Source organism: Caloenas nicobarica, chromosome 2, assembly GCF_036013445.1.
Source record: "Caloenas nicobarica isolate bCalNic1 chromosome 2, bCalNic1.hap1, whole genome shotgun sequence".
NCBI lineage: Eukaryota > Metazoa > Chordata > Aves > Columbiformes > Columbidae > Caloenas > Caloenas nicobarica.
This window is the reverse complement of record NC_088246.1, coordinates 4,269,898-4,291,868: the sequence shown is the minus strand read 5'-3', so window position 1 is coordinate 4,291,868 and position 21,971 is coordinate 4,269,898. Positions and strand designations below refer to the sequence as shown.

Below are 21,971 nucleotides of genomic sequence, written 5' to 3'. Positions count from 1 at the left end.
TTGTTTGGTTTTGGTTGGTTGGTTTTGGTGGGTTTTGTTGTTGTTGTTTTTGGTTTGGTTTGGTTTTTTTTCTGAGAACCTTAAGCAGCTTTCATAATTCCTCCCAGCAGTCATCATAATCATTATTTATTTTCTATTGCCAGGAGTGAACTGCCAAAGGCATAAAAATGAAATAACTTTGTTTCTTGAACCGTGTTCTGGTTTCAGTTAATCTTGTGCCCATCCTGAATAATTCCACCAAATCAAGCATCAAACCAAAGCAAGCCTAGTGATGCAAATCCAATAGGTTTTTATCTGAATTAGAAGTGCTGAGATCCTCAGATGCTGGGGAAACATGAAGTGATATTGATTGTATTCCTAGTGTAATTAAGACAATTATCTGTTGTTCAGGCAGGTTTCTTGCCCCATCTGGTGTGTGAATTGCATAAACAACTGTGCCATGGTCACGGACATGACATATATAATCCTGTAGTACAAATGACCGTGTCTTGTATTTATACCTGTATATTCAATCCAGTTAGATTTTACTTAACGTGCTTCCAAAAAGAAATCATTGCCTGATTTCCATCAAGTTCCCACTGCACAGTTTGCTAGTATTTTGAAGAAGTAATAGATTATTTGGGGACACTGTTACACATATGCCGAGAGTCAAGTAGTACCACATCAGAAGTCCACGAATCCAATGCGTCCTCACAATTTTGCAGACTGGAAACAGATATTCACAACCCTAATAAGACTGACTCACCACACAGTGTGTCACATCAGGCCCACATTATTTGCATGGATTTTCATACTTGTCTGGAATTTTACAAAACAGAAAATAAATTGATCTGGAAAGGCTTCACTATTTTTCCTGCGATATATCCAGCCAATAGAGTGTAATGTGATATGTCAGAATCTGCTTTCAGGCATCCTGGTTTTGGTCAAGCTTTTGTAGAGAGCATATATTCACTCCCCCAAAAAGACGTATTCCTACAGAAATACCTAAACAAAGCTTAAATCCACAGTGTTATTTTAATGAGCATTGTTGCACTGCTGAAAGAGTCATTATAGACAGAAGATAATCTGACAGTATCATTACCGTAAACCACTACAGTATTTATTTAGTTATGTATGGTGTAGATGCATGCTGGAATAACCTTTAAGATTAAAAAGGCCTGTACAAGTCTTTGCTTATTCATTTTTTAAGATAAAACACATTTAAATGAAAAAGCTTCTTTTTTTTTTTTTTTTTTTTTAAATTTCCAGTTTATCATGAATTCATGAATAGTATAATTTGGGAGGGGGAAGCTTGTTTCTGCTTTTGCTTTAACAGATTCTTCATAAATTTTGTATCACACGTTGGAAACTCAATGAAAAGAAAATAAACCCCACATATATCTAGCTAATTCAGGTCTACGTCATTCCTCCTATCAGCATCTTGCTGGAAAGAAAGGAGAAACATGGCATATACCATAGGTAGGTATGATTTTACATATGGTGCAACCTAGAGGGTTAGGGCAGGAGAAGCAATGTTGTAAGACGAATGTTTTGGTAAACAACACTCCTCTACCGTTCACCTACAAAGTCACTGGACAGTCAATGATTCATTCTGCTACCGCTTTGTCTTGCTGCAAGTGCTCAGACTGCCAGCATTGATAATTATTGACAGGGTCTTCATGCCAAAAGTCTCAGTTTTGACAAGAAAATGGCAGATATTTGCCGAACCATCTATTCTTTAGCATGGCACTTGAATTTCTTAACTCTAGGTACTATCAGTTGAGTGCTGGAACACCCTCTAACCCAGCACTGAAAGGAACTTGTGTCCCTGGGCTTATACTTTTCTATCACAAGAAAATACAACAGAAAACACAGACGATGATCATTTGGTGTCAGTGCATGATCAGCAAGGACCTAGTTCTCATTTCTAAGAAATGCTAGGAGAGTAGATGTTTGCTACTTTGGTTGACACTAATCATTGACAGATTTATTTAATGGTCTAGAGAAAATATACTCATTCAAAACTACTATACTTTTAACGTAATTTCCCTAGAGAAATTATTGGTTTGGGTGTTGGTTTGTGGGGTTTTTTGGGTTTCTGTTTTGTTGGGGTAACTTTTGTTGGTGGTTTGTTTTCGTTTTTGTTTTTTTGAGGAGGTGTTAATTTGTGTCAGATCTTTTCAGGTAGGAATTGGAAAAAGTTGAGTGTACTCCTTAGGAATGTAAGTTCATGTAGGCTATTACAATAATTAGCAAGAATATTATTACACAGGGATTTGTTTATTTTTATGATAAAGTAATTGAAAACCTTTTTCTGATTTGGTTATCTATCTATAGATTTTCTGTGGTCTCAACTACAGTAAAATCAAACAGCACAGAGTATTTAGAGTGTTTATAATGTTCCTGTGAGGTGTTATACCTGCTGAACAGCTGAGGGTGCGATGTATAAAGGGACTACTCAAAATCCCAGCTGGTGCCCGTGGCAGGTAGAGCAACATGAACATACATCTTTCTTTGTTGAATCTATTTTCCTAACTTAAACTCTGTCCTTTCATCCAGTATGTATCTTTTTCATTCTTACAGTGGTGATGGGATCAAACCTAAAAATATGTCCACCTTGAAAGTGGCTTTGTTATTTCATGGGCCACTTGCCAGAGGGGTATTCCAGAAAAGAAAATCAATATTTTTAAAGGAAATTCCATCAATTTTCAGTGATATACAAGCACTTTGCTGAAGCTTTGGCAGGCTCTGGTTTTGAAATCATTGATCACAAAGCTTGTTTCTTGTGGTTGCAAGATCATCTATGATGAATGCCATGTTAAAAAGTGCTCTGCTTCTGTTATTTTTAAATCCTTAGAAGGTGGGTTAGATTGTAAGTTGATTGTGCCTTGATCTGCACAGGTGATGTCTGTATGATGGAGGCTGTTTCCTGTTATTTTCTATTTTGAAGTAATAATGAAAAATAGGATGACTTTGTCTTTAAACACTATTTGTGCACATTGCTGTAAGGTATTTTTATGGGCAATGTTATAGTTTCAATGGATATATGGACACAGGAAAGGATATGACACAGATTTATGTTGTTGATGAACTAGTTGACTTTTTTGAAATCTGCCTAAGTTTCATACTCAACAATACTCTAATGATGACCTAAAATTTCCACTTGACTACAGGCTCTGTGGTAGCATTAGAAAATAAGATTGTGTCTTAAATGAGCAAAGCACAGGCTGTTTTCCCCCATCTGTTAAAAGAACTAGCCACAAACTGGAAAAGAGCATGTTTGCATTAAAAGAGAAGCCACTGATAGATGGTCCTTCTCCAGAAAAATCAAGGAGGTGTGCAGTTTAGTGAGGGAGAGAACAATGCCATGTTATATTCAACAGTGTGGTTCTCTTTCTAGAAATGTTCCTTCCATTTTTTAAGAAGAAACAGTAACGCAAAGCTTGATGCACTCTCAACAGTTCTATCAAGTGTTGCATAAATGCTAACAGCCCTGATTTTGAGAAGGTTTATGCACAAAAAAGACTAAAGAGTGTCTTATGAATTCCCATTGAAATGTTAGTAGCATACATCTAGATGCTTAAGACCTAAACGTCTTTCAAAGCCAGTACCTAAAATATCATGGCTTGATTGCCATAGTTGGTATGGAACAGCACTCACCATAGCCAAAGGCTCAAGCCACAGGTGTGATTTATACATGTGTTTGTGTCTGTGCTTATGTACTTGTATAAATACAGGTCTTTGCCTACACTTGTACTGCCTGAAATGCTTTTTAAAAAGACACAAATACTTTAGCAATGTGCACAATATAGAGCTTCTTACTTTAATGTGAACCTGACTACACTTAACTAAATTCTCTGTAATATTAAAACTTTTGCCACACATTCAAGTTTACGGATTAGTAAAAATAAGGTAGCCTTTCTAGAGAAAATGGGGTGCAGACCTCAAGTGTGTTTCTGTCAAGTCACTGCACTTCATCAAAGTGAATAACTTAATTTTGATCTGTATTGATAAACTTTAGTTGTCATGGAGATCAGCAGGATAGAGAATGTCCAGCGCCTAAGGCTATGAGTCTTTACAAATTACCCATGGATTTGAATGCAGTGTTGTATCTTTATCAGAGTAGCTTACTTACTGGGAAAGATAATGGTTTTGGAGATTCAGCCAATTTTTGAGAAATCTCAAATTTAGAGCGAAGTTGGGAGCATCCAAATTAGACCATTCTGGTTGTTTTCCTTTTCCTTCCCGCATCGCTCATAGCTAAGTTTGTAATTTTGAATGCATTGTCAGGCTGAAAGGAATAGATCTGGAGTTTTATTTGTCCCTAAATCAGTTTTTCACCTTTGTTTCTTTGAATCAGGTACTTAGTGTAAAGATAAACGTGGAGTTGAAGCAACTGGTCATGCAGCAGTTGTTGCGAGACTGCAGACAATGGAGAATAATTCTGACATCTCTGATCCTGAACGTGCTTTCAACTTACATCAAAGCTTGATGCACACCTGCATCCATGGTCTTCCATTTACCTTTTTCTACCATTCACATTTTTGCCTCTACCATATGAGAACAAAAAGAGTTTAATTTCCCCTCAGTGTCTCTTCTCCTTGCCATTGATTTCTTGTGTTTCACTTCAGTAACTGACATGCTTCACATCCAGTGGTTTTAGTTTTATGCCTGAAGAATTATTAGGATGTACTCCAAGCAGGTACCTAGTCCTTAGAGCCTGAGGTATGGAAGGAGCAAGAAAGATGGTGCTGTCACAGTGAAGAAGGTTTTTGGATCTGGAAGGGTGAACGTCTCTTGAGGCTCTTGTAACTAATACTGTGCATAAAGGGAGCTGTGTGGTGCAAACTGTGTAACTAGTTAATTGTCCAGGAACAGATTCTTCCTTTCTTGGAGAGTACAATACACACTCAAAGGCTACCAAATTACAGTGACTTAATATTGAATTAAGTCTTCATGAAGGTGATTTAAACAAATGTATGCTACCTCAAGATTGGACGAATCCAAAGTTGTGCATATGGTTCACGTCGTAGTCTTAGGATGTCATTTGCTGTGCACCTGTATCATTACTGAGACACTTCCGAAGTGTAATTCCTCTTACATATTTCCAATGAAAACACTGGAGTTGTTCAGCTGATTAAATGCCTGCAAGCCCAGGCCTTTTCAACAAAGGCAGCATTAGGTTATAGGTTGAAACTCGGATCATTGTCTGCAGGGATATTGTTTAACATGTAAGACAGGTGAGGCAAAATGATGTAACTGAAGCTTCAGAACTGCAAACTGTATAAACTCATTGTAGCTATACTGATGTCGACCTCTGCCAGCTGACGGGACTAAGACGTGTCGATGATGCTTGAACATCCACTTCTTGCAACAGACTGTTTTGCTCATTTGTTTGTTTTAAGGACAATGAGTTAATCACATTGTCAGATATTTTATGTCTGGATTTGGACATAAAGAGTCTTCATTTCAAACAGTAACCCTATATTCAAAACCATTTAAGAATTCCATTTGGTGTGGTACATTTTCCTCACCGAATATTCTGTTGTCTTATACACGACAGTTATGTTACTGCACCTCCATCAGAATTATTCCATGATGCATGACATTAGTCTATGCTCTGAAGTCAGTGAGAATAATCTAGCTTGTTAAAGCAGGATCTCCAGAGTTAATGCAGAAGAAGGATCAGGACCTGTAACCTGGAGGCTACAGTTTATTTAAAGACTGTTTTTGATGGAAGCATTCTATTCTATACTACCAGCTTTCTTCTTTAGAGCACTGCTAAATATTAAGCTTTATCTTCATTATTTGATCTCTGATGGCTTTCTCCATCCTTGTATGTTCACCCTACAGAAGTTAGCAAAGCCAAGAATGAACACTGTAGAGATAATTTTTGGCTCTCTTTAATAATTCGGTTTCATCTTCAAGCCTCAGTTCTTCACAAAGGTCTGAATAATTGGACAAAAAGTTCCAGTTCAAATTACTATTTGTTAAACATTCCTTTTCAGTCTCACTTATAGTCTGCCATCAGTAATCCGACGTCAGCCTCTGGAGAGGTGATAGTGGTTTCCTCACAGACATACTGTTTCTGTGTCAAATTATTGTTGTAATTACTCTGCTAGATTTCAGTTACAATAGATTAAAGCTAACTTTGGTGGTATTAAAAGTGCACTCATGTAAAGTGTATAGAGGACATTGGATGTTCTCTATAGTGTGAGAGCTTTGAATTATGTAGAAGACCCTTTTGAGGTTTCCTAGATACGTCCTAGTTTTTAGCTTGAAATCCACTGAATTTACAATTACATAGACACAAAAAAATTAAAATCTTCTTTATGTTCCTCAAAATCACTGAAAAAATCCTAAACAACAATCCACTGAACTGTGTAAGAGACATCTAATCAAAACAGAGAAGAGAAAAAAAAGACCTCTCACATGTTAAACCAATGCAAGAGCCCTAAAAGGTAGAGACAAAAAAGTCAGATGAAGTAAAACTACTACCACCTATTAAAATCCACTTATTTTATTACGTTTCGTTTAAGGACTATAAAGGAGATCCCATACTTTCTCTTTTTTTTCCAACTTGTTTTCAGATTATTCCCACGTCGAATACCTCAGACCTCTTAGAGAGGTCAGGGGAAAGCATTTTTGGCTTGACGATGTTGGCAGTAAAAAGTAGACCTATAGGTAATAAGATTAAGACTTTGACAACAGGTGACTAAGTCAAGACTTTTGAGCCTGTTTTCAACTGAAGAGTAGGGAAACAGAATTGCCTTTCTTTTTTTTTTAATGAAGAGCACAGCAATGGTGGTACTTTTAGCAAGTCAGCATGGCACCCACCTGATTAAATAAGACAATCACACTCGGTTCATTTCACAGTCAGTAGAGATCTACTCAGTCCAGAACATAAAATCCTTGATACTACTTATTCCATTCTAGTCAAGATGTTTAAGATGGGCCAGATAAATCTCACTTTATGGTCTATTTCTCACCCTTGACTGCAAAGGTAACATGGGGTGACAAGCTAAAAGGCACAGAGCTCTACTCTGTAACTTCAAAAATCAGATGAGATGGACTTAAATGACAACTTTGCTGAGAAGCACCCATGCTTATTCTGTGTCTGGATGAGAGGGGCGAATGAGTCTACTTGCACACAGTGGGTCAGGGCTTACAGTCACTGCAGCACGATGGGATTGTTTAGTTTGTTTTCTGCTCACAGAATAAGTTCAGTTTTCCAGACTCTTTACATCTGATCTGTAAGTCCATGTTTTTTGTAAATGTAGTTGGTGTTTTATCCGAGAAACAAGTCTAGCTTCAGGAAATCCTTAGCTATTGAGTAGCAAGGAAAAGAAGTCCCCAATCTATAACGTCAGCTGTAGGTAAGTAGGCATGTAGCATAAATAATAGATGGTATGGCTGAATTTCAGTTTTCTCTCTCTCTCCCTTACAATTTTTCTACTTTCACTTTGGTTAACTTTTTACTGTATTTTCAATACTTTATTTCATTGCTTTCTACATTCCTTCTCGTACTACTACATGGTTCCAATCCTATTTGTAGTGAGGTTACACAGAATTACTTGAGCAGGGTGCACAAAGATTCTAAACGAGGCACAGTTTTAATTTGCATGAACCAAATTCTAGTTTTCTTGTGTTTCCTAAAGGACTCCCCTTCAGCATATTCAGAGACAATCCGCAAACTCTGTCATTCCCTGTGTGCTATTAGTGTCCTAAAGCCAGAACCCTGATCTTTTTCATTATGGATCTACATGGCCTTGGTAACAGAGCATAACTTCATTCTCCTGAATTAGCATGTTCATTTTACTTCTCTTAAGCACCTCTCAGAAACTTTAAAAGTCTTTAGAATTTAATTGCAACTACCTTTGCCTCAAGTTTGTGTACTCTCTCATTTGCATTAACTTTCCAGACGTCAAGGTGTTCGGTCTGACAACATGGTCTTCAAGCCACATCGTACATCACTCATTTAATCTTGGGAATGTTTAACTTTTTCTTTCCCCTTCCACCCTAGCACCCTCCCTCTTCCTCCCAGATGCAGCTGCAGTCCATGCACAGGACACATGCGGTGAGACTCAGCTTGTTTGCCTTTAGCTGTCTAAAGTCTCGTATTTAATCGAAGCAGTCTAGTTGTCCGTCTATGGTCAAATGGAGAGACCAGGGCATCTCCGTAAGACAATGCATCCCGTGTGTCCTAGATGCCTCTGTTACACAGGTCAGCTCAGCCTCTGCAAGTGCCCATTTCTTTCCATAATTGAGTTAAAGGTGACAGTTCAGTTTAAATTCACCTTAGGTACATCTAGTTAGATGTGACCAATTCCATTCTATGTGTGCCTACGGAGATCTGAGGATCCTGCCCTAATTCATGTAGTGTTTCGATATCCATAACATCATTTATTTTAATTTTCTCTCTTTTGGCTTTTTTTTTTTTTCCCTTCTTCCCATTTCTTTCTGGTTCCTGGCTATTCTGTCTTTTCTCTCTTCCTTTCCTTCCACCAATGTTCCTACTTTGATAATATAAATAAATAAATAAATAAATAATGGAAACCAAAAAAGTTGGGGGAAAAAAAAAAGGAAAGAAAATGTATGTCAGTTCTGTAATCTGAAGGCTTTGGGTCACTTCTCAATATGTAACATCAGAGAGGTGTTTCTACCTAAATTAGATAGGGTGGTAGAAAAAATGCTAATTGCACTAAAATATTAATGCTTTCCTAAGTGCTAGCAAAGTTTTCTATCACAAGTCTGTATGTAAATATCACCTCACTGAGTGGGGAGCAGCAGTTAATTCTTATATACTATTTTCAAAATCAAGTCCATCCTTTTTAATAATTCTAGTAAATATTAAGTGCTGTCATGTTAGTTCTACTCACTAGGAAAACCTGTAATGGAAATCAATGACTGTCAAATAAAATAGGGCATAAGCAGTAAAGCAAAAATGGGTGGTGATTATTTTTCCAGATTACTACAGCAATATTAAGTGTGTCGTTGAACAACACAAACCCCTACAACGGCCTATGACTAAGTTTTCCCAGTGATTATTGATTTTTAGATGCTTCATTTTCAGGTTATGTACCTTAAAATGCCTTCATAAGCACTGCTTTTCAACACATGCTGAGCAGCCCTCTTGTGGTAAAAATTAGTCTGATAAAATGTGTTTTGGTTTGGGTGATCAACAAATGAATGAGACTCTTAAAATCCTTAGTCACTTCTGAAAGTCTCAGTCGTAGTAAAAAGGAACTATTTCTAAAATTTCCCTCCTTGTTTTTGATCAATCTTAACTGACAACTCAAGTCTTTGAAAAACAGAGGCAGTGCAAAATTTTATCACAAAAGTGATACTATAAAAGGAACAGTCATTTTCATATTTACTTCTTTAGCACCATCCAAGAAATGAGATTCATTTTGCAAGTTGAAACATGATTACTAGTTCTATTTGCTGGATGTGTACATACCGTGATACTGCATTCTTTTCAGCTCTTATGCTATAATCTTTAATAACAATGCAGTTTTTAGGTTTTGATTAATCAAAAGGAAAGAAAACAAAACAAAACTTCAGTAAATTGGATTGACTTAAAGGAGTTAACAGTAGGGAGAAGTGTAATATTTTCAATTTATTCTCTTTTACTGTTCAGCTTATAAACTGCATCTTCCATCTATGGTTAGGTAAATACAAATCTTAGACCATGCATATTAGTAGAGCAAAAAAAATAAAGTTTTATTTGTTTGAATAAAGTTAGATGTTTGCCTTGTAGGCAATTCCTTTAAAAAATCATTGTATTATCCTTTATAGTTAAGAGAGATTTAGTCAGGGTAGTCAGTGGTACTTGGTATGCTGTTCATCCCACCCTAAAATGAACATCTAAAGTAGGTCAGATAAACCTTGACCAATAACTGTGTATTTCTCTCTCAACTACTTATTCTCTCTGCTGATTCTCAAGGGACTAAGGACGTCCATTTTACTTAGACACTTATCTATAAATATCCAGCCTTCCTTGAGGTGAATCCCACCCAAACAACCATGTGTTGAAAACAAAACAAAATGAAAAGTGTCTCCTCTAAAGTCAACAAGAAATCATTATTTTCAATTCTCACGTTTTTCAGCCTACCATAACAAATATGAAATCTCTACCCCTCAGATCTCTCAAAATGCCTTCTCGTGTTGTTTCAGATTACCTCTCCTGAGAGCTGATTTGAATTAGCCTTTCTCTAGTTAGTTGTAAATGTAAACGTCCCATTGTCCATAGCTGCTCTTTCTAGAACACAACATATAGAGGTCATGGTTCTGGTCCATAGTGTATGTGCCTGCCATTTCTGTGAGCACACCTGTCTTTGTGTGTGTGATAAAAAAGAAGCAGTACTTCTGAATTAGTGGTGAGACACGTAGTTTCCATACTGAACACCCCTCCCAATGCGTCAAGGAAACTGGGCAAAAAAATACTTTGGTGTCCTTACTCTAGTAGTCTTCACTAAAAAGAAGGGATCCACACTACCTGGGGTACTTACACACGAAAATGAGGAACACCTGATCCAACTTAATCTTAGCTTAATGCCCATCCTACCAGTTTATGTTACTATTTAATTGTTCTCCACAAGCGTGCAGTCAACTTTCATTTAATATATTGTTCTGTTACCCTCTGTACAATTCCAAACTGCAAAGGTCGTGTGTATTTTGGATACGTAATGCTGCCCGCCCGCCTCCAGGTTGTTCAATCTTTGGTCTGTCTGTGAGTCAACACATCACAATTGCCAGCGACAGCCAGTGCATTTTAATTTCTTTTGTTTATTTTCGCTTCAGTCAAGCAGCTGGTTTGTGCTGTAATTTCATTCTGTCATGTCCGCTTTCCATCTTTGTGACGTGTCTCATGAAATGTGTTGAAAGTGACCTACCTTGGCCTGTTCAGAATATGCTGAAAAAAATGCTAATCTTGTCATATTTAGCAGCTGCGTTCAGAAATGCTACTGTAAGCCTAAGAGGGCTAACCAGCACTCTTGCAAGATGTCAGAACTATCAACCATTACCCTGTAAGTGTACGCAATCCTGTGACATTACTGTGTTTGTATGACGCATGTTGCAAGTAAATGAATGGATATTAGCAGAGGGGTAGTAACCAGAGGGCAAGCATTCATTTGGTTCTTGTTGCATGTAGAATTTTTTGTTATTCTATGCTTTTGCTGGTGCACCACAGTCAAGGATTTTAAGATTTTTTTTTTTTTTAATTGTAATTATGGCTGATGCTATTTATGGTTTGGGGTAGTGTCTGTATAGAAACTATTAATAGTTACAAAGACATGAGCATTGGTAATACTGAGAGTAAATATTTCACCCGAAAGTTACTTATAACAACAGAGACAGGGCAGGATTGAGTGAATCAGACTCTCAACCAGTGTAAAACTGAGTGAAGTAGAGCTATTATATACCCAGGAGTAAGGAAAGGTTAAAGTTAACCTACTAGCAAAATATAATTTGCTAGTCAGAAGTCATTGTCAAAGATTTGCCTATGGAGACTGAGGCATCTAGAAAAGGGAATAAATGCCATTTAGTTTAGAGACCTGTGAATTAATCACTTTCTCATAGTGGACTTCACTCTCTGTTACTTGTACAAGAAGCCCACAGGATTCATTTAGATGAGGCGTACCTTTCAGAAATGTATTATACAGAATGTTTCCTGATGAACTTTCCCCTGAATTTCACAGCAGTCTTAGGAGTGCAAATCAACACTCTCAGAGATGTCCTGTCACACAGACCTGACACCCAGCATTTGGTTGAAGAATGCTTAGTAGATATCTTTGAGATCACTAAGGAAAAAAAAGTGGTTTTGTAACTTATAGTTGCATATGTTGTTGTTTGTTAGCTATGAAAACAAAACAAAACACAAAAACCCAAACAAGAAAAAAACACAAACAAAAACCAAACAAAAAAACCTCAAAACATTTAAAACATGAAAATAATTTTTCTCTTTGATTTTACATCACCTCAAGGTATTTAAGAAATAGACCACTGAAGATGGTCAAAAGATTCAGTCAACAGACTGACATTGTGCAAAAGCAGATACCCTGTTTCCCTGAAAATAAGACAGGGTCTTATAATAATTTTTGCTTCAGAACTTATTACTTTTTCACATGTATAGCTGCCTGGACACTATTTAAATTGACTTTTTAATGAACTGTAACTAGGACTTATTTTTGGAGTAGGACTTATATTTTGAGCATCTTCAAAAATCCTGAAAAATCATGCTAGGGCTTATTTTCAAGGTAGGTCTTATTTTCGGGAAAACAGTGTAGAAGAAATAGAGAATAGAAGAGCAATCAGCAGGTCCATATTTTACATTGAGAGAAGATTCAAGTCTAGGAATGGTTAAGTAAAACCAAGACCTACATTTAGGAGGAGATAGTTTAAAATATGAAGTTCACTATTTCAAGTACCAACATGATGCAACACAGTCTTCATGTTGGGCCTTTCCAGGGAAACAAATTTCACATTAAGGAAGTGCAGTGTTTCAGAAACATGGCAGACTGATAACTCTCTACGGTGAAATCCTCTAATGAGCCTGACCAGGAGCATGGAAAAACTCTGTACGCTTCCAATAAACATAATTAAACCTTATTTTTTGTGTTAAAATATGGAAGTCTCAGTAAGCTTCTACTGCTTTTCAAGTCCTCAGGCTGAAGATTTGATTTATCCATGGGAAATTAAAAAGCTATGATCAATGACTGTGTTTAGGTATTATCTCAGGTCTTGGAAAGTGATCCTACGGACCTCATTAAGCTTTTGGATAAAATATGTACCTGTCAGGAAGATTACTGAGATGCCTGAAAGTCACGCATTAACTATGTTTAGCATCCTTTTGATAAAATAGATACTTTGGTTTATTAAACATCAGCTATATTAAGCATTTCATCATTAATGACATCCTGTATCTTCATGGCTTGCTTTCTATCCTTCTATTTGAAATATTGTCATGATTATTTTTTGTACGTATTCATCAATTGGTTATGGCCAAAGAGATGGAATTCCTCTAATCTAATCTTTACAGGCCTACAGTGCAGGAATTTATGACAAATTCAGTCCAGCGTCCCTTTGGACAATGGAGAGACTTGAGGTGTGATAAAACCTTCCTTAGGGGCAGATGATTTGTCCTTGAGCTTACGTGCCTCTTAGTCTTAATTGAGGATAAAGGGAATGTAAGTGTGGAATTAGTTTAACTAAAAATAGACGTCATCATTGCAGATATCTCGTAACTTCAAGCTAGTCAATATATACATCCATAAATGTATTCCATAGATACCCTGGGGGTGTTACAACAGAAGTCACCTTTTCTTAAAGAGACATCAATAGCAGGCAAGAACTATGCCTTAGAAGTGCATTTTTCTCTACAGTGGCATTAGAACTACGATTTTAATAATTTCAGTATAGATATCTACAGTATGTGCGTCCACATCTTGATAAGATGAATATTGTTCTACATGACTACCACTGACCTTGATGTCTTCACTGCAAAAGTTTATATTTGATCAAATGAATTTCACTTAAGACTCACAATTTAAACCAAACTATTCTCCTACTTTGAAGAGGCAGGCCTAAATAGCAAAACAGCTACATAGTCTTCCTTCAAAAGCTATAGTTTTGAAGATTTTTCACTTCTTTTGACGGTCTGTGATATTTTGTCTCAAAAAAAAGTTGGGTAGTGAGAATCTCAAAGACCAAGGCAACAAACTCTTTGCCAGAGTAACAGTTATTATGTATTTTGTCCTTAATAGCCCACAGTATCATCTGTCAAAACTTATGTAAGTTGCAGTGGCTTTTTTGATCTACATTACTTTGGAACATCTTCAGTGCAAGGGAGATACCTGGAACTGATGGGGGAGTAAGCCCTAAGTTACAGTTCTCACCTCTCTCTGAGGCAGAATAAAGATTGACAAAACCACAAATTTCCTTACGCAATTGCTTCTGAAACTTTGGGTCCCCTGATGTAGAGGACCTGTGTTTTCATTTCCAATTCATGCCCAGTTATGTCCTATGTAATATCCATAGACACTGCAGCAGCCTTTTTAATAAATGTGGATGTGCGATGGAAAAATAAAGACATAGTTCCTTCAGAGAGTAGTCAGAGTTAGACAGCCTTTGTACTTTTTATTCCATTTACTATAAAAATGCTTTTCTGTAACTCAATACAGGAGTGAGGAAAAACAGAGAACCATTATCTGTGTCTTTTTATGGTAATGCTTTATAGAAAGGCCACATTCATAGCCATGCTATTGGAGAAAATCTTGTATTTAAGCTGTTTTTAAGGAAAATAACAGCTGAAAAATAGAATCTTAGCCTCAATAAAAATTGAAATACAACTTACTTTTTATTTTTTTTAAAGCAACCTTAAGACATTCTTTTACCCGTTGGAGTGTAAACAAGGGTTTTGCTAGGCCTTTTGGGGAACGTGCCTCTTCTAAACAGCCAGTTTAATTCCGAGTGGTGATTGCCCTCAAAACCTTGGATCAACTTCTTGCTTGCCTGAAAGAGTGTGGGAAGAACAGGATGAGTATCTTGGGCTCTTACACTTCTGAGAATTTTGTTGTATTCTTTAACATCTTCATTTCACCATTGCACGTAAACTTACATGTCTCATAAGTACCGCTTGAAGTCTTCTTTCTTCCTAATGCTCTTGAAACAACACCATCATCATCCACACAGTCATTAGTATGTCTCAAGTTTTTCTTATCATTAAAATCTTCTTTTCCTCTTTATAGATCTTAATCATCTATAAACTTCAGAATGTGTTATTTCTTGCATTTCAAGTACTTTCTTCCTGACTTTTCTGATAATATTGAAGACAGTATCTCAAATAAGTTGATGACATTATATTTCAAGGTCTTACAAACTAACTGTATGATTAATCAGACATAATTAATGCCAGAAAACTGACAATAGAAAAAGTCTTGCTTCTCATCTTTCCCAAAATTAATCACCTATGACTGTGGTGAGATACAACATACTAATAGATAATTCTAGTCTGACTTTTAAATCAAAATAACATTATCCTTCTGTCATAAATTCTGAATATAAAGGGTAACAGATTTTGAGAGATTATACTTCTTTGCCCTTACTTCTTTGCACTTACTAACTTAATTTGATTTTTTTTCTTCCATGTCTAGTTTAAGACACAGTCTTTACATAATTTTTGTCTAGAGAGATTGTATTATTCTACAATCTTTTTCCACAATGTTTCTGTTCCTTTTCATTAATCTGATTACCTGTCCATAGAGAAAAAGGACTAGAAGGGACCTTGAAAGGTCATTCTTGTATTGCTTATTTTTTCTAGTGATCACCAAAGTTGGAGACTCTTTGTGCTCTTCATCAACCTGTTCCAAGGTTGTTCCTCTCCTGTTGGAAAACTTTTGGTCAATGTCTAACTTGATAATTCACAAGAACTGTGTTCTCTGGTTTGTGGCGTCTTTAACCAAGACTTGAGATTTGGTGTGCAACAGACTAAAGAATCCTCTGTATTTAATACAATCTCCAGGCAAGGGTTGAGATATGTTTATTATCATTAGTGTACAAAGTATGACTGAGGAACATCTGCAATGGACTGATCTCCCATTTCCAGTTTAGTATTGGATGTAACAGCATATGTTCACAGAGTTCCTGGAGATATATTAATTAAGTCTTCACTTTCAGTAAGACAAACACATCATTTTTGGGATGTTGTTGAGCATGTACCAACAAATACAACTTTGTATGGATATAAGCAGAGTGAACATTTGAATTTGAAAAAGTATGCTGCTCTTCCAAAAATCTCTAAGGTCGTTTAGCTTCCTTTGTCCTTCATCTGCTTCCTTAACTTACTTGAAGGAAATCGATAATATTTTTTGAAAATGTCCTGGAGGTTACTTTGGGCCACTTTTTTATAATAAAGCACTTGCCTTATTTTCAAATCAACATTTACTTTCTCTTGGGTCTTTTTTGCTGCGTAATCAGCAAATGACACTGGCCAAAACTGATGTATAATTCTTGGCTGGACCCCTGCTTTTGGGGATTTTTGTCCATACTCAGTTAAGTGGTTACAGGTACACACATTCATTTCTAGCCCTTTTGCTTATACCTACTGAGCTTGATTTCCCTCTAAAACCTCTTCATTCTGAAGCAATGGAAATCAGTTACATAGTGGATTTACACCTGGGTTTCCAACAGCATAAATGAGACCAAAATCAAGACCTTGAGGAATAGTCATAAGTACAAAATAACATATGAGGGGGTGGGGAAGGGTTAGCATTATTTGTGTTGCTGTTTTGGAATTTTTTGCTATGCAAAAAAAAAATCACACACACACGAAAGAGATTTCAAACACTCCACTGGGATTAAGCAATTGGGTGAGAGGTTTATTATTGTGTTATGGTAGCAGTCTGAATCCCTTAGCAAGATTACTCTCCTCATGTTTGGCACAGTAGAAAAAATCTCTGCTTATAATAATGCAAATTAAAATAACAGTACAGAGTATTAAGTGTTACTAATGTGCTATTATTGTAGCAATGTGAAGTGGGAGCCAACTACAGTGTGTATGAAATCACTGTTTGGGAACAAATGCGAATGTTGTATATTTGTTTGTATAATTACACAGTGTACGTATTTCCCAAAAGGGAGGCAGCAAAATATTTTCTGTGTTTTCTTCTTTAATTAAAGCACAAGTTGTTTATTACAAGGCTGCATTAAAGTTCTTTCACTTTATTATAACAGGAGACTGGCTCGCTCTACACTACTGCTTATCCCCTTGTTTGGAATTCACTACACGGTGTTTGCTTTTTCTCCTGAAAATGTCAGTAAGCGGGAGAGACTAGTGTTTGAATTGGGACTGGGATCTTTCCAGGTGATTATACAGTGAATTCTCCTTTTGTTCAAAAGAAACCTCTATTCATTATAACTACTTTGCATGCACAGTTCTCAGACTGTGTGTTTATTCATTTATGTATATGTTTGCTGCACTGGGATTTTGATTTTGTTTTGTTTCTTTGTTTGTTTTAACTCTAGTAATTTTCTAGCATTTACTGCAGGATTTGCATTACATTATTTTTTTCTCTCTCTCATTTACCTAGGGTTTTGTTGTTGCGGTTCTCTATTGTTTCTTGAACGGGGAGGTAAGACTTTTAATATTTAACCTCCCCCATCCACTGTCTCCATTCCATTTCCTTGAGGGAATAACTGCTATTCTAATCCTTCGCTGTAACACATCACCTACCAAATTCCCTAATACCTTAGGCTGAATCTCACAGTGTCTCAGCAAAAGAAGGCAGATGTTTGATGTCTTTGTTAAACCAAAATATTGGCCTTTCCAGAGACGATGGCTCAGATTAATGCTCCCCAACAGAGGTAGGGACTGTACTGGTGTCTTTGGTTATGTCATCCCAGACGCAGAACTTCGTGCCTGCTTTTGTTAAACTTCATGCAGCTCTTGGTATCACGCTCTTCCTGCTCAGTTCTCTCTGTAAGGTGGTTCTCTCTTCTGACGTGTCCACCTCAGCACCCAGGTTGGTATCATCAGCCAACTTCATAGGGATGTTTTCAATCCCATCATCCAGATCGTTTATGAAGGTGTTGAACAGTGTGGGGTCCAGTATCAATCTCTGGAGGACCCCACTAGTCACAGGCTGCCAGCTTGAGTAAAAAAAGTTGTTCACCACTCTCTGAGTTTGGCCTTTCAGCCAATTTCCTACCCATCTTGCAGACACCCACCCAATCTATATCTTGCCAGTTTGCCTAGCAAAAGGATGTGGGAAAGTGTCAAATGCTTTGCTGAAGTCCAAGTAAACAACATCCACTGCTCTCCCCACATCAAGAGAAAATATTATTTTGTTGTAGAAGATGATCAGGATAGTCTGGAATGATTAGCCTTTGGTAAATCCTTACTCGCTTTCTCTAATCACCTGTTTCATTTGGTTTGTGATAGTTTCTAGGTGTTGTTCCATTATTTTCAAAGACTGAAGTAAAACAAATAGGCCTGAAGTTTCCTGGATCCTCTTTACAAGAACAGAACAGAATAGAACAGAATAGAATAGACCCTCTTTAGCATCCTTCTTCTAGATTGATATGACATTTGCTCTCTTCCAGTCGTCAGGGTTACCCCCTGCTCTCCATGACTTTTCAAATATTATAGGCATTGGCCTTGAAACAATGTCAACCACTTCCCTTAACACCTTAGGATGGAATCCATCTGGGTCCATAGATTTATGTGGGTTGAACCTGTGCAAGAGACCCCAGACCATCCCTTCCTCCACTAGTTTGGGTCAGCACAGGCATTGTCGTAGGTACTTGATCCTTTGACCAGGGGTCCGTAAAGACAGAGGCAATGAAGGTATTGAGAACCTCTGTCTTGGCAGCACTATTGGTGACTAGTTTCCCTGTACTCTTTAGCAATTGGCCTATGTCTTCCCTGTGCTTCTGCTTACTGCTCATAGATCTGAAGAACCCTTTCTTGCTGCTCTTGAATTTTTGGCCATTTTCAGTGTCAGCTGAGCCCTAGCCCTCCTGACTGCATCTCTGCATGTCCTAGTAAGGTTCCTGTAGTCCTTGATGGGTATTTGGCTACCTTTCCGTAGAAATTATGCTTCTGGTTTTTTTGCTTTTAAGCAAAAGCTCATTATTAAGACTGCTGGTCTCTTGTTCTGCTTTCTTACTTTCATTTTTTAAGGGATGGATTCTTCTTGTGATTCCAGGAAGCTGTTGTTGAGCCTTCTTCTCAGCACTCACAAGCTTCTTTGTCCTCCATGGACATTTCTCATGGAAGCCCTCACAGCTGGACTCTGAGTATATTGAAATGTTCTCTTCTAAATTCCAGAGATTTTTGTCCTACTACTGGTCTTCTGTATAGTCAGCAGTGTTGTTTTCCCAACAAATGTCTGGGTAATTTAAGTCACCCATGAGAACCAGGTTGTGTTTGTCCAAGACTTCCTTAAGCATCTGAAGTAACGTTTCATCAGCTTCATAATCCTGAGTGGGAGCTTGGTGACACCTAACAAAAGATCCGTCTTGGTGACAATACCTCTAGTCTTGATAAGATAAACACCTTCCATGCTAACATGCACAGTGTGTCAGACCTCATGTAACTCCTTGGTGGGGCAGGAGGGTCGTTCTTTCTTACATAAACTAACACAATCAGATTAATTAAAACCATTTTACCTCTCAATATGTTAGAGAATGTCTTCTGCCTCCACTAAATTGCTTAAGATAAGAAAGGGTTCACCTTTGGTATATTACTCTGTCACAGATGCAAAGGCTATTTTCTTTTTACAGGTGTAATATGCCTTCATACTCTTTCTAATCTATACCTATCTATACTTTAATCAAAATAGAAATTTAGAGGTACTAGAAGGGGAATGTAAGACTTCCAGTTGGATTTTTCCTCCCTGCAATTAGTGTCCATACTGTTGAAGCACTTGTTTAGCATTTTGACTTATACTGATCCATTTTGATAATTGTATTGGTCTAGGAAAATCTAGCAATGACTATTAGAGACAAGAAGAACTGTCTTTGGCACAGCAGCTCATTGGAGACTGGAAAAGTATATTGGGAAAAATATATTTACATATTTCCTTGTTCTTGTGCTATTTCATTCAGAAATATGCTGCAAGCTCCTGTTCAAGAATGAGTAACAGATGAAGGAAATGTTGGTCTGAGCTAGTATGATCTTTCTTACTTTAAAGCCTTACTGTCTTATGTACATATGTACACACATGTGCATAGACCTAGCAAGGTTGCTAGGAAATCAGTGATGAATTAAAAGTAGAAATGGTCTAGAATTATTTGTTAATTTTCTATTTGGACTTCTGACCATGGATTGGTTTACTCTTGGTGATTTACTGTGGATGCCCATGCAAAAAGCATGAAAGGAGGAAAGGAGGTTGTCATGAATGTATATGAATCCCAAAGCCTTCATCTGCATAGAGGTGATCTGAAAGCAGGAGGTAAATTTTTCAGTAGACATGCATCCATTAACGACAGGTGAGAGACAAGCTGCCTTTGTGGACAGGTTATTTCATTTACTTTCTAGTATCTCTTGCTTGCTGGTCTATTTGACTCCTTGTTATGTATTTGATACTGGCCATCGATGAAACAGAATATTTTTTCCAAGAGCTGGTGTTGAACAAGTGTTCTATGAACCTCTGGGTTGATTCTAAATTATCTGAATTCAGAGACACAAAACCCAGGCTGTTATTCCCACTGCGTGCCTGGGCCTCATTCAAACATGGAGAAGTTACTTCAGGTTTTGCTGAAGTGAAGATTTTATTAATAGTCTTAAAAATTGTTCTGTCAATTTGTGGGGCTTTTTTCTAAACTTGATAATATGTCAGCATGTCCTCAGGCGGCGAAGTACATAAAAAATGACCTTTTGAAGTTTCTCCCTAAAGGTGCAATCAGAAATAAAGAGAAAATGGAGGAGCTGGAAAGTCAACCGCTATTTTGCTGTGGATTTCAAACATCGTCATCCTTCTCTAGCGAGCAGCGGAGTGAACGGGGGGACACAACTCTCCATTCTGAGCAAGAGCAGCTCTCAGATTCGGATGTCCAGCATAAATGCGGAGAACCTAGCGACATGAGCAGCTAAGGAAAACAAATTGATCAACAAACAAACCAAAAACCATCCCTTTAAAAAGAAAAAAAAAATCATATTTTTGGTGGTGGCATAGGTCCCCTTTCCTTTCCTTTCCTTTCCTTTCCTTTCCTTTCCTTTCCTTTCCTTTCCTTTCCTTTCCTTTCCTTTCCTTTCCTTTCCTTTCCTTTCCTTTCCTTTCCTTTCCTTTCCTTTCCTTTCCTCAATGTTTCTAGAGGTGAAAAAACAAAGGAAATGTGTGTGTATATATATATATCTTTTTAACAATCACTGTAAATACCCAACTGTACTCAAGGCCATTAATGGAAAAATGTTTAAAAGATAAACAACAGGCCAAGCCCACCCACTCAATGATTTACATTTCAGAGCATCCGCAAATAATCTGTTGTCAGTCAAAAGTAACAAGTGATTGCTGTGCAGTTGTGATCCTTGGTTGCCAAATTGATACTAATCTATGAATGGACATGACCATTGTTATTTTTCAAGTTGGTTTCCATTTTGGTTTGGATTTGCCTCTTTTTTTTTTTTTTTTTCCTTCCTAGTCAAACATATCTCAGTGTGTCCCTGTCTTTTGGCATGTGAATTTCTGCGGTGTTTCTCTTTTGAGTCTTAGGATGGAGATGATATGCTTGGGTTAATCAAACCAGCCGATTCAGGAAGAACTCCAGAAAATTGAGTTCATGACTGGATTTAGTCAGACGTTCCCAGTGGACTTAAAGAAACTGCCGTTCCAATGTGAAGCTGCATAGCTACCATCGCTCAGTGCGAGGCTCCAGGCAAGATAGATGGGATCAGCTGTCTTTCTATACCCAGGGACACTTCTGAGAATGCTTTATGTTCTAGCCAAGCTGTGAATTTTCTAAAAGGGCCGTGCAGTTGAGATATATCTATATTTTTGGCATTGAGTGGTTGATCAATAGATTGATTAATTGGATTCTTTGAACAATAAAAATAACTATCCCCTCCCTCCCACCTTAAGAGCAAAATTCAGTTCTGGGATGGTCTTTCCCTCCAGATAACCTTGAACCCTTTGCATCCATGTCCAAACAGGACATGTTTTTGGGTAGTGCTGTCGCACAGAGCGCGGTGCCTTCGCAATCTGGTTGACTTGTGTGTGTTGACTCTTCCCTGCCAGAGCCAGAGGCACAAGAGCGATCTGGCGTGATCATCTTGGAAGGTGAAAGTCATCTACATTTGGTGAGCAACTGAACCGAACATTGAGGTGGTATGGAAGGAAAAGATAAAGAGTTTGGATGACTTCCCACACCTGGCAGTTTTTTCTCTCTTTGGATATTCTGTTTGTTTAGCCACCAATGGTCTTACTGCTTTTCCTCAAGAGGAACTAAAATGTTCTCTCAGCCTTTGCCTTGTAGTTAAAGCCACGACTGGT

At 37.5% G+C, this 21,971-nt stretch overlaps 1 protein-coding gene across 1 annotated transcript in view; it reads left to right on the top strand.

Annotated features, from left to right (window-relative positions):
- Positions 1-20,567, top strand: part of ADCYAP1R1 (ADCYAP receptor type I) — a 111,583-nt gene extending 91,016 nt beyond the window's left edge. Inside the window, exons 13-16 of the mRNA XM_065628354.1 lie at positions 10,926-11,009; positions 16,714-16,843; positions 17,070-17,111; positions 20,379-20,567. Of these exons, the coding sequence (XP_065484426.1) occupies positions 10,926-11,009; positions 16,714-16,843; positions 17,070-17,111; positions 20,379-20,567 (445 nt within the window). The remainder of the gene's footprint in view (positions 1-10,925; positions 11,010-16,713; positions 16,844-17,069; positions 17,112-20,378) is intronic.
- The last annotated feature ends 1,404 nt before the right edge of the window (positions 20,568-21,971 follow it).